At 35.6% G+C, this 11568-nt stretch overlaps 4 protein-coding genes across 5 annotated transcripts; all 4 read right to left on the bottom strand.

Annotated features, from left to right (window-relative positions):
• Positions 1-73: 73 nt before the first annotated feature.
• On the bottom strand, positions 74-1366 carry LOC129577999 (uncharacterized). Its single transcript, XM_055466013.1, has 4 exons — positions 1018-1366; positions 739-945; positions 577-675; positions 74-489 (listed from the first exon to the last, which is right to left on the bottom strand). Exons 1-4 carry the CDS (start codon positions 1107-1109, stop codon positions 477-479), a joined length of 411 nt encoding a protein of 136 aa, XP_055321988.1. The 5' UTR covers positions 1110-1366; the 3' UTR covers positions 74-476.
• Positions 1367-3572: 2206 nt separating this feature from the next.
• LOC129577989 (uncharacterized) lies at positions 3573-5046 on the bottom strand. Its single transcript, XM_055465969.1, has 5 exons — positions 4857-5046; positions 4686-4790; positions 4374-4613; positions 4212-4310; positions 3573-4139 (listed from the first exon to the last, which is right to left on the bottom strand). Exons 2-5 carry the CDS (start codon positions 4724-4726, stop codon positions 3980-3982), a joined length of 540 nt encoding a protein of 179 aa, XP_055321944.1. The 5' UTR covers positions 4727-4790; positions 4857-5046; the 3' UTR covers positions 3573-3979.
• A 128-nt stretch (positions 5047-5174) lies between these two features.
• On the bottom strand, positions 5175-6150 carry LOC129577990 (bolA-like protein DDB_G0274169). The gene is made up of 3 exons (XM_055465970.1): positions 5994-6150; positions 5654-5898; positions 5175-5549 (listed from the first exon to the last, which is right to left on the bottom strand). Exons 1-3 carry the CDS (start codon positions 6010-6012, stop codon positions 5400-5402), a joined length of 414 nt encoding a protein of 137 aa, XP_055321945.1. The 5' UTR covers positions 6013-6150; the 3' UTR covers positions 5175-5399.
• Positions 6151-7996: 1846 nt separating this feature from the next.
• On the bottom strand, positions 7997-10712 carry LOC129577988 (uncharacterized). Of its 2 annotated transcripts, none has more exons than XM_055465967.1 (4): positions 10256-10712; positions 8503-8662; positions 8230-8437; positions 7997-8170 (listed from the first exon to the last, which is right to left on the bottom strand). In XM_055465967.1, the coding sequence occupies exons 2-4, from the start codon at positions 8655-8657 to the stop codon at positions 8069-8071; spliced, it is 465 nt and encodes a 154-aa protein (XP_055321942.1). In that variant the 5' UTR covers positions 8658-8662; positions 10256-10712; the 3' UTR covers positions 7997-8068. The 2 variants fall into 2 exon arrangements, with proteins under 2 accessions (XP_055321942.1, XP_055321943.1); XM_055465968.1 differs by having other exon boundaries at positions 8236-8437.
• Between the last annotated feature and the right edge of the window lie 856 nt (positions 10713-11568).

Here is an 11568-nt window from a genome sequence, read left to right as displayed (position 1 = left end):
CATGTTTAGCAAATAGTTTGAGCTAATGATGAAAATATGAATTAAACAATTAGTATTATTAATTTGCATCTTTTATATTTTTCATCACAAATTTATTCGGTTTGTTTTGTTCCAGTTATTTTCAAAGCTATTATTAGTCATTTTTAAGTATACTGTTGCTTGTTTTCATTTTCTTCTAAAAATAATGTACAATATTTGGGTCAAGAATTGACGATATGAACAATTCAATATGAATCTCAATTTATATGATTTTGCACGATATGCTCAAGTTTGCTGAGTTAGTTTCGTTCTCAATTGTCAGATGGCAATCGATCTTTAAGGTTCAAACAACTTCCTTCGCAGGTCTTATGGAATCCAGCCTCATACAAAAAGTCTGTTTTACACCATCGCACTTACGCATCACTTCGATGACATCCCGTCCCTGTTCAGATACATGCAATAAAACCTTTGCAGTTGGCAGATCTTCAAAATTCTGATCACCCGATTGCTCTTTTTTTAATTTTGAAAAAAAAAACAAACAAACAAAGAATGTGGTTTTACCATTGAAATTCATATTCATATTTTATCATTCCATACCTATCAGTACCAGCTAGATCAACTAAAACGAGTTCGAGGCACTTTTTCAGTCGACGCAATCTCTCGACTTTATTATTGTCATTTGTCTCGAAATATTTGCTGCGGAAGAAATTTATATCATTCGGAGTATTGAATAAAGTCCATCGTTTCTGTATAACTTACTTAACCTCAGACCGGCATGTTGCGACAAATGTAGCAAAACCCAAATTTAGATCACCAATTGTGTTTGTAAGTGGAGATGAAGTTGTTTTTGCATATTTTCGGGATGGTGGTGTTAATTTTGTCGAATCGCTTGGAGCTGCGGATTGCGAACTTGCCGGTTGTGAACAAATCGGTCCGATATTTTTGATTGTAGCATCGAGTAAATGACTGAAACAAAATATTTGAAAAACAACAGATAAACTCGCATAATCACCAATTTTATTACATTTTATTTCTTACTCAGTCTGTTTCAACGAATCCATCGTCAAATCTAGCGCCATCGTAATACGTTGGAGTTCTTTTGTTCGTTTTTCATTAGAAGCTTGCAACATACGGGTTCTTGCTTCGTTATTGAAATCTGCAGTCTTCTTAAACAAATATTTTATGGACTTTGAAACGGGAGTCTTTTCGTCTTTAGGTTTCGTTGGCGTTTTTCTGCACCATTCCCACTGTCCGAATTTGAATCCGTCGAAGTATGTCCACGTCCAGTCATCATGTAAATTGCTTCAGTAATTTGTAATAAATAGTTTGTGAATAATGAACGGTCTTTAATGCGTGAAAATTTCCAAATGAATTATGATGCGATGGAAGAGACGCTATGATTTGACAACTAATGAAATGAAATGTCACTCAATGTGTCAAAAGAAATCCCATGGGAAGAATATCAGTCCCTATTGGAAAAAAATGACAAACTCTTTCAATGGATTCAATATCGATAATTATTTTTATTGTTTCTTTTCTTTACTCCACTTTTGAACTAAAGACTTGTTGCGTAAAATTAAACATTTTAAACGACCAAAAACTACTAATCTAATTCGATTACAGCAGGGAATTATGTCTAAAAAATATTCTATCGAAAAAGGCAAAACAATTGTCGCGTTCATTGATCAAAATGTGTGTCTTTCTGATTGTTTCAATGGATGATTTGCGTTCCAGGGTTATTTTCCGAAGCCACCCTTACATTTCGGACTGGGCTCCAATTTATAGTTTTCGTTCCACTGTGCTGGGCTTTTGGTTTCAATTGACAATGCATGCACAAAATCGCCTTCCAGTTTTTCCTTAACAATTTCATTAACCAGCCGATGCCTCTGTACAATTCAATGGAAAAAAATGGAAAACATAATATCAGTGAGATCTAGATGATGCACAAAATACGAGTTGAGACAGAGGGAAAATGTGGAGGGCCGGTTTACCTTGATCAATGGCAAGGATTCAAATTTTGCGGACACAACGAGCACTTCGAAGTGTGTTTAGCAAATAGTTTGAACTAATGATGAAAATATGAATTAAACAATTATTATTAATTTGCATATTTTATATTTTTCATCACAAATTTATTCGGTTTGTTTTGTTCCAGTTATTTTCAAAGCTATTATTAGTCATTTTTAAGTATACTGTTGCTTGTTTTCATTTTCTTCTAAAAAATAATGTACATTATTTGGGTCAAAAATTGACGATATTACTTTTTCGCACGCCCATGTCGTGAGTAAAAGTATTGTAATCACTCCAAAATCTAGGTACCCCACCAAAAACCATTTTTCTATCCATCTTCGACACCAAAGAGCACGATACAGTGGTTATTTTGCTATGTTAATGTGGGTGCGTCCTATCCTGTACGCTGTACGCTGTATGCTGTACACAAAAATTTGTTAGCACGATTGCTCAAACACGAGAATAGGAAATGAAATTCTGCAAGTACCAAACGTTTGTGCTTCGTTAGACTTGGAAACCATTAAATTTTCAGCCACCCCAGACCAAAATCGAATTCAAATAAATGGGGGCGCAGGAACATCCTAGCACCCGCTAACCTACTTTTTTGCTATTAAATGTTAGTTCGAAATTCCTTGAAAAATCGAACTTTTGTTCGGGAGGTACCCAAAATAGGCTCCCAGGTGGATTTTATCACTCCCACTCGAATTATTTCATCAAATTAATAGGAGCCCAGAAACAACCGACAGCACTCGATAACCTACCTTTTTCGTATCAAATCGGTATTGAATAGTGATTCTGACAGCGAATGTGATAGCGCCTCTGAAGTCTCATATATTCTCAACAATGTGGATTTTCCTGAGTTGGAAGAGGATGGATTTTACTACGAAATTGAAGACTTGTGTGAAACTACAAAGAATACAGATCTAGAATCAATCACAAATCAAATTGTTGGAACAGAATTCTTAAATGATTTGTCAATCGACATGTTCATTATAAATTTGGTGAACGCAAACAGAACCATGCCATTCGACATGAATCCAGTCTGCTATGGACAAAAACAAGAGCGATACAAACGACTTCTAGCCCAACGAGACGATCTGCAAAAATTATACAGCGGCCAGGCCCCAGCTTTCTTGGCCATTACACCACAGTTCCATATATCTATGCTCAAAATCGTGTGAAGATTTATGACAGTCTACACGGGGAGGGCAATCATGGCAAAAGATTGGACGTATATCAACGAAACATCCTCATTCGCCTGTACCCCGGAGCACAGTATCAATTCATCGAACCGGCAACGTTGCAACCATATGGATGTTCCTGTGGTATTTTCTCGATTGCATACGGCACAACCATCATTTTGGGACACAACCCCGCAACATACCATCTAAAAACCAATCAGCACGACACAGACAATTTAAAAAAGACCTGTGCTGGTATTCCTAACACATTCCGAACACTTTGTTCGATTGAAGTTCAGTTTTTTCAACACTTGATTATTTTGCATTTTTGAAAGAGAGGTAAATCTTAAGCCAAAAACTGCGTAGAAAATAAGAAGTTGAATAAAGTTTCACTATTCAGAGGACAATAAAGACAATCAGACGTTTTATTTCATTTGAATACCCAACATCAAGATTTTCGGGATCATAATACAATTTTTCATAAAATACATGAACGTACTGTTGTTTTTTTCAGAAAATTGTTATAAATTTCCTAGGCAAATTCTGAATAAAAGCTGAACGCTATGAAAACGGTGCGGAAAAGATCGTCTTACGCAGTCAATGACAGATAGCTGAGGATATATCCTCAGCTATCTGTCATTAACTGGTCTTACGGAGGTAAGACTATTTATGAACAATTCAATATGAATCTCAATTTATATGATTTTGGACGATATGCTCAAGTTTGCTGAGTTACTTTCGTTCTCAATTATCAGATGACGATCTACTTGGGGAGAGGTAAGCAACTCCGAACGCAGGCTTTATCCAGATTAGCCGCATACAAAATGCCTTTTTTTTACACCATCGCATTTACGCATCACTTTGATGACATTCCGTTCCTCTTCAGATACATGTAATAAAACTTTTGCAGTTGGTAGATTTGCAAAACTCTGATTACTCAATTCGTTTCTTTCTTTCTCCCCATACTCGCTGAAGAAAAGAAACAAAAAATGGTTTTACCATTGAAATTCATATTCATATTCATATTTTATCATTCCATACCTATCAGTATCACTTAGCTCATATAAGACGTTTTGTAGGCTCCTTTTTAGACGACGCAATCTCTCGATTTTAGAATTGTCATTCGTCTCGAAATTTTTGCTGCGGAAGAAATTTATATCATTCGGAGTATTGAATAAAGACCATCGTTTCTGTATAACTTACATAACCTCAGACTGGCATGTTGCGACAAATGTACCTACACCCAAATTAAAATTACAAATTTTTTTTGTAAGTGGAGTTGAAGTTGTTTTTGAAAATATATGCTTTGCACGTTTAAGTTTTGGCGAATCGCTTGGAGCTGGAGATTGTTCGCCACTTCGATTGGCGCCACTTCGATTCGTCGGACTTGTTGGCTGTAAAAAAACCGGTTCGATATTTTTGATTGTAGCATCGAGTAAATGACTGAAACAGAAAATTTGAAAAACAACAGATAAACTCGCATAATCAAAAATTTTATTACTTTTTATTTCTTACTCAGTCTGTTTCAACAAATCCATAGACAAATCTAGCGCCATCGTAATACGTTTTTCTGCTTTTGTTTTTCACCGGGAGCTTGGTCCATCTCTTTCAAGACTTGGGCTTTGAAACCGAAAGTCGTGTCAATCAAATATGCAATAGACTGTGAAACGGGAGATTTACTTTTACCTTCCACGTTTCCATATAGCGTTGGCGATTCTGCGCTAATATTGCCACTGTCCGAATTTGAATCCGTCAAAGTATGTCCACGTCCAGTCATCATGTAAATTGCTTCAGTAATTTGTAATAAATAGTTTGTGAATAATGAACGGTCTTCAATGCGTGAAATTTTTCAAATGAATTATGATGCGATGGAAGAGACGCTATGATTTGACAACTAATGAAATGAAATGAAATGTCACTCAATGTGTCAAAAGAAATCCCATGAGAAGAATATCAGTCCCTATTGGAAAAAAAATGACAAACTCTTTCAATGGATTCAATATCCATAATTATTTTTATTGTTTCTTTTCTTTACTCCACTTTTGAACGTAAAGACTTGTTGCGTAAAATTAAACATTTTAAACGACCACAAACTACTAATCTAATTCGATTACAGCAAGGAATTATGTCTAAAAAATATTCTATCGAAAAAGGCAAAACAATTGTCGCGTTCATTGATCAAAACGTGTGTCTTTCTGATTGTTTCAATGGATGATTTGCGTTCCAGGGTTATTTTCCAAAGCCACCCTTACAGTTTGGACTGGGCTCCAATTTAAAGTTTTCGTTCCACTGTGCTGGGCTTTTGGTTTCAATTGACAATGCATGCACAAAATCGCCTTCCAGTTTTTCCTTAACAATTTCATTAACCAGCCGATGCCTCTGTACAATTCAATGAAAAAAAAGGAAAACATAATATCAGTGAGATCTAAATGATGCACAAAATACGAGTTGAGACAGAGGGAAAATGTGGAGGGCCGGTTTACCTTGATCAATGGCAAGGATTCAAATTTTGCGGACACAACGAGCACTTTGAAGTGTGTTTCGGCGTGTTTTGGAACATTATGCATGTAGGATTCATTGACTACTTCGAGATGAATGGGCTCCAGTTTGGCCATTATTGCTTCTGTGATTGCCTTTTCGATGGGACCTCTTGTATTCGACGACATGTTCCGATTCAGTTGTATTGAAGGGATGTTGCTTTGTATTGGTTTGATTTTGAATACATTCACTGCAAATAACAATAACATAACCTTGAGCAATTTGCCGTCACAAATTCGAGCTGACCGAACACACGCGAATTTTTATGCGTGAAAATACACTTACTGCAAATACGTTTGTACATTTATATCAGGTGTAGAGATTGTATTCGATTTCTTTCACTTGCAAACAGTGTCAGTAAGCAGAAAAAAAACTCAAAGTAATTTCACAAGAAAATCCAATTTGACAGAATGCAAACGCTTGCGCTAGATGCAATTTGTACGTGTTGCTTTCTTACATCGATCTAGTACGTTGTTTCTGACTCTTTGAACGCTTTCTTGTGGAATCAACGAACAATTTCATTTCATCTTTTGAAATAAATGGATTTAATTGAATAGAAATCAATTTCTTTTCATTTTTTAATATTTTCCGTCCTGAAAAAATGAAAAAATCGATTCGAAACGTACAGTTTGAAACCCCTTAACTACAGCTACTACCGCAAATCATCATTTGTTTGTTGGTTGGTTGGTTGGTTGGTTGGTTGGTTGGTTGGTTGGTTGGTTGGTTGGTTGGTTGGTTAGCTCATTTGTTTGTTTTTTTTCTCTTAGCTGATGGCCTTTTTTGAATGAACGTTGCTTTGACATAACGATTCCTTTGTGAAAGGGCAAAAAAAAAAACGCAAACAAAAACCACATATCCTAATTACATTTGCCAGCCGAAATTTCTAGTCTAATCATAAATAGTTCAATAATGTCAATTGAAATTTTGCGTAAAGTGATGTAGAACGTTTGCCAATCGCTTTAAACTGTCATTTATTTGATTTCTTTTATTTTGATTTCATTTTATTTTTGGAATTGAAATAGTTGCGTTCGATGTAGATAAAAGCGAGACACAAATTGAAAATGTGCTGCAGCGAATCATGGAAAAAGTGAAAATACCAGAGATTAATCTGACATCAGATTCCGATGATTTGCTCGATGATTATTGGTTCACATCGCCGAATGCCAGTTTTGATGGGAGTAGTGTGAATTCAATACCATGGGCCGATGATGTGGTTAAACAAAACCAAGAGCTATGGGAACGTGTCGAGCGAATGTTCTACGGTGAAGAAAGTCTACCAACAAACGATATCAAATTACGCAACGAAATTACCGAATGGACCAATCATTTCCCGTATCTACGCGTTACTGGCGAACAAATGCCAATCTACTTCAGTAACAATGTGATACCGAGCGACCCAAATTATGAGGAAGTATTTGCAAAACATCCGTCGTCATCGACGATGGCGACAACGGCGTACTTAGACCGAAAATCAGCTGTTTCGCATGTGAATCGCGCACAAGATGACAAATACCATCGATATACAGATGAGCCTAACGACAACACATTAGCAGATGACATAGAAAAGTGTTTGAGAATCACATCGGGACCATTACTATCACGACGAGCACAAAATAGTCGAACAGCTTATGGCGTACGCAGTACGATTGCATCGAATCAACTGGAAACCAATTTCACGCAATCAATGCAGAAACGAAATAAGCAAGGCCTCAAATCAGCACTGGTATCGGTTCGAAGCAATTATGATTTGGGTACACAATTTGCCCGCAAATTATACGGGTCATTTGATGTGGAGCGTTTGCATGCGGTGCCATACTCAGCGCGCTTCATAAAAATACCCACAATGAAAAGCGAAACTAGCGATCTGAACACGATCACCACAAACAAACCGAATATGATTCGTATCAAAACAGCAACACTGGTACCAATTAGTCGGCCATTGAGGAACTCAATCACGTTGCCGGCCATCAATATCGAACCGAAATACTTTGACCGCAATACAAGCGATGCAATATCGGCTTTAATCTATCAGAACAACACAAGCACAAAATCAACAACACGCTCACCACTGAAGTCTCTGAAAAAACGGTCTGAATCCGAATGAACCAAACTCTGACAAAACAAATGGAAGACTTTCAATTGATGATCGACTAATAATTCTGTTGAATTCAATTTGATATTCTTTTTGATTTGATCTCTGGTGTTTTTTTTCCCACACTCAATTTATCGCTTAGCCTTATTGAAAAATGGATAATCCATCAAAGAAAACACAATAAAGGAAATATTTTTGTCTAAAACCCAATGGTCATTTTATTTATAAATTTCTTCGAAAAAATTTCGGAGGCTAAAAGATGAAATGGTCATTGGCTGGTCGACGCACTTGGTTTGGGACTATTGCTGATAGGAGCGATGCTTTTATGCTGCGCTTTAATGATCATTGGATGGTCGGCCAAACGACGTTGCTATAAAAAGGTAAAATGTTTATTTAAAAAATAAACTCTATGAAATTGATAAGTGTTACCTCTACCTCAGCTTCAGGTTCGGCTGCGGCATCTGCAGCTTGTTGTGCTCTTTTCCGAGCAGCTTCGCCTCTTCGACGAATAGACATCGGCGAAGGCGGTATAATTTGGCTTGACGCACGAAAATGCCGAATTAGATCTTTGATCGCACTTTTATTTTCTTGGTTTGGTGTCATGCCAAACAGTTGGCAAAGCATCCTGTTCGTCGAACTGAAATGGAAAAAAAACAATCAATAGAAACGAACAATTGATCAATTATAGTATATTATACTTACGATGATTTAGTGACCGAATCATACAATTTGATGTTCCAACCGGCCGACTTCATGGATTCCAAGTGCGTCAATAGTTCAACCGCATCTTGAAAGTTTCTATAATCGATTTTACGAGCTTTGGACTTGAATCCGGATCCTCTCTTTGTTCTTGCCATCCTGTCTGAAAAGAAAGAGAATTTTGTTTATTATGTTATTATTGTCTTTACCTTTTTCATTTTTCTGTTCATTTTATTGTCTTTTTGCTTCTAAGTTCACTAGAAGGTTTTTCACCCTTTTTTCTGTTTTTTTTTCGTGAGTTCTCATCTTTGTATTTTTAACTGTTGCCACTTATAAATTGATGGCCTGAGAAGAAGAACCTTTCCTACAAAACCTGAGCGCAGAACACAAACACAGAAATTTTTTAGTCAGAAGGCGAACAGCAAATTTGCGAGCGCAAAAACCTAATATATTTACAGCGAGCGCAAAAGTATAACAAGCCTACTAGCATGCAAACTCTGTATAAGTAGGCCTGTTATGCTTTTGCTCTCGCTGTAAATATATTAGGTTTTTGCGCTCGCAAATTTGCTGTTCGCCTTTTGACTAAAAAATTTCTGTGTTTTTGTTCTGCGCACAGGTTTTGTAGGAAAGGTTTTTCTTCTCAGGCCGTCAATTTAGGTTTCATTATTTTAATTATTTTGTTAAATTTTGTGATCTAATTGAATTTGTATCAATTAGAGAGAAGATAATTGTGGAAATTTTCTTTAACCCTTTGACGACCAATGGGACACATATGTCCCATTTTGTTTTTCATCTGTAATAACTACATTTTTTAACCAATTTTAGTAAAATTGGTTTCGTTTGAAAGAGAATTAATGTAGCTATAAGAAAGTACCATAATATTGGATATTTATTGTAAACGCAATTGGATAGAACACTCTAAAGTAAAAAAATCTTAACTTTTTTTCAACTTTCGCCAAATGCTATATAATTTTAACGGTGGAACTTTTAAAGCTGAAAATTTGGAATAATGTGCGAAATGTCCATTACTTTCCAAAAATCATCGACTTTATTTAGAAAAAACGTTTTTTCCACTTTTTATTGCGTTTGGCGCGATGGGACATATGTGTCCCATTGGTAAAGGTAAATAAATACCCCGTATTTCCCTGTATTTTGGCCATTATTCGCGAATTTTCAAACACAAAAATTTACAAAAATATCATTAAATTCGTGATTAAATGGGCACAACAAAGCACAATTCAAACCATTTTCGGTTCAAAACAATTCTGAATATTTTAAAAACTAAAAAGATTTTACACGTAGTTCTTATGGGAGTCATATTTTTTCCCATACAAATGTAGTTACCGTTACCGACCAATGGGACATATATGTCCCATCATTTTTTTCATATTTCTAGTTAAAAAAATTAATTTTTGATAACATTTTTATTATGGTTTTTGGGGTCGCTGAGCACGAATCTGCAATCAGAATTGCAAAATTCCCATCCGTTCAATCTTGGCCGTCAAAGGGTTAAAAGTATACATTAAATAGTGGAGCAGCCATGCTTATTTACTTGCTAATAGTAATCAATTAGCTGTGATCTGCTTTCCCACTACTGCTTGAAAACATCAAAATCACAAAGGTATACATTTTAGCAGAATTTTCAAGTCGTTCTTTCAGAAAAAAATGCCGCAAAATTTCACAAAATAAAGGCCAAATTCGGATTCAGTGACTTCAAAAATACCAAAAATGAATATTTTGAGAAAAAAACACTTACCTCTTCTTACTTGTTTTGCCTTCGGAAATAGTGCCCATATACTACATATACGTGTTTTCGGCTATGAAGCTCGGTTGGAATTTTTTTTTGTTTCCTGATGGTTATTATTTTTCGATCCGAAGATTTGGCCAATTCTAAGAAAAAAAAGTGTATGGGTGAAAAAATTTTGGATTGTGTATTGACCCTCAAAAAGCCGTCACACACAATTGGCCAACTTTTGTTCGGGAAGCACCCTTATTCTGCATCCGATTAACTTGTGAGCAAACCAGCCCATAGATCTGATTGGCCAAGCACTTAAAATGTTTGTATAGATGCCAGCTACGATACTCAGGTTCTAGACTTGCCGATTTTTGGGAATTTAAGGAGATTATGTCCGGAAAAGAGGGCCGAAATTGTCATTTTTTCGTTAGAAATGCACACATTTTGACCCATATCTCGTGAACCACCTGACCGATTCTAACAATAAAGGCATCAAAATGCTCGTAAAGATATCCGCTTTCTATTGAAATTTACATTGGTAAGTGATTACTCGAGAATTTTGAAATCTCGAAAAGTGATACATATTTGCACTTTGGAGCCATTTTACACACTAAGAATACAACGAATATGGTTTCAATCAGACTAATTCAATGTAAAATTTTACGCTGAATCTTTTTCTACAAACAACTGTCTATGTAAAGTCATTGAAAGTAGGTGTAATGTTGATTTATCGACTGAAAATAAATGATTTTCATACATTTTGGAGCATTTTTTGGCCATATTTTACGTAGATGACTAAATTTGCATGCCTTAGCAACATTGTATTGAATATGTTTTGAATAAAAGGCGCAATTTCAAAAAAGGTCATCGCGGCCTTTTATGAATTACCAGTGGTACCAGTGTAAGTTAACACAACTATGTCAACAAATGGACGACAGAAGAGATCTACACCCAAAATATGAACAAAATCGGCCGAAACGTTCCCGAGATATTGTGTCTGAATATTAAGGAAAAAAACCAAAAAAATCTAATAGCTCTATACTTCATGTAGTGCTAATAAAAATGATGACGAATAATAAACCACCTTGTTTAGCTCGCAATTTGTGTGTTTTTTCATTTTATTTTTTTTTAATTACATTTTCTTTAACAATAAATGTCAACATTATTATATAATTTTATTTAATTTTTAGTTGTGTTCTTTTTAATGCTGATGAAGAATGAGCAAATTAAAGTGCAAATGGATTTTCGTAAAATCTCTCTCCTCTCCAATTTATTCTAGTTTGAATTCAATAAGGTATAAATAGCGTTAAAAGTTTTTGTTGTTGTTGTCATTG

Source organism: Sitodiplosis mosellana, unplaced genomic scaffold (assembly GCF_009176505.1).
Source record: "Sitodiplosis mosellana isolate CC-2019 unplaced genomic scaffold, AAFC_SMos_1.0 Smas_scaffold_6226, whole genome shotgun sequence".
Lineage (NCBI taxonomy): Eukaryota > Metazoa > Arthropoda > Insecta > Diptera > Cecidomyiidae > Sitodiplosis > Sitodiplosis mosellana.
This window is presented reverse-complemented; position numbering and strand designations above follow the sequence as displayed.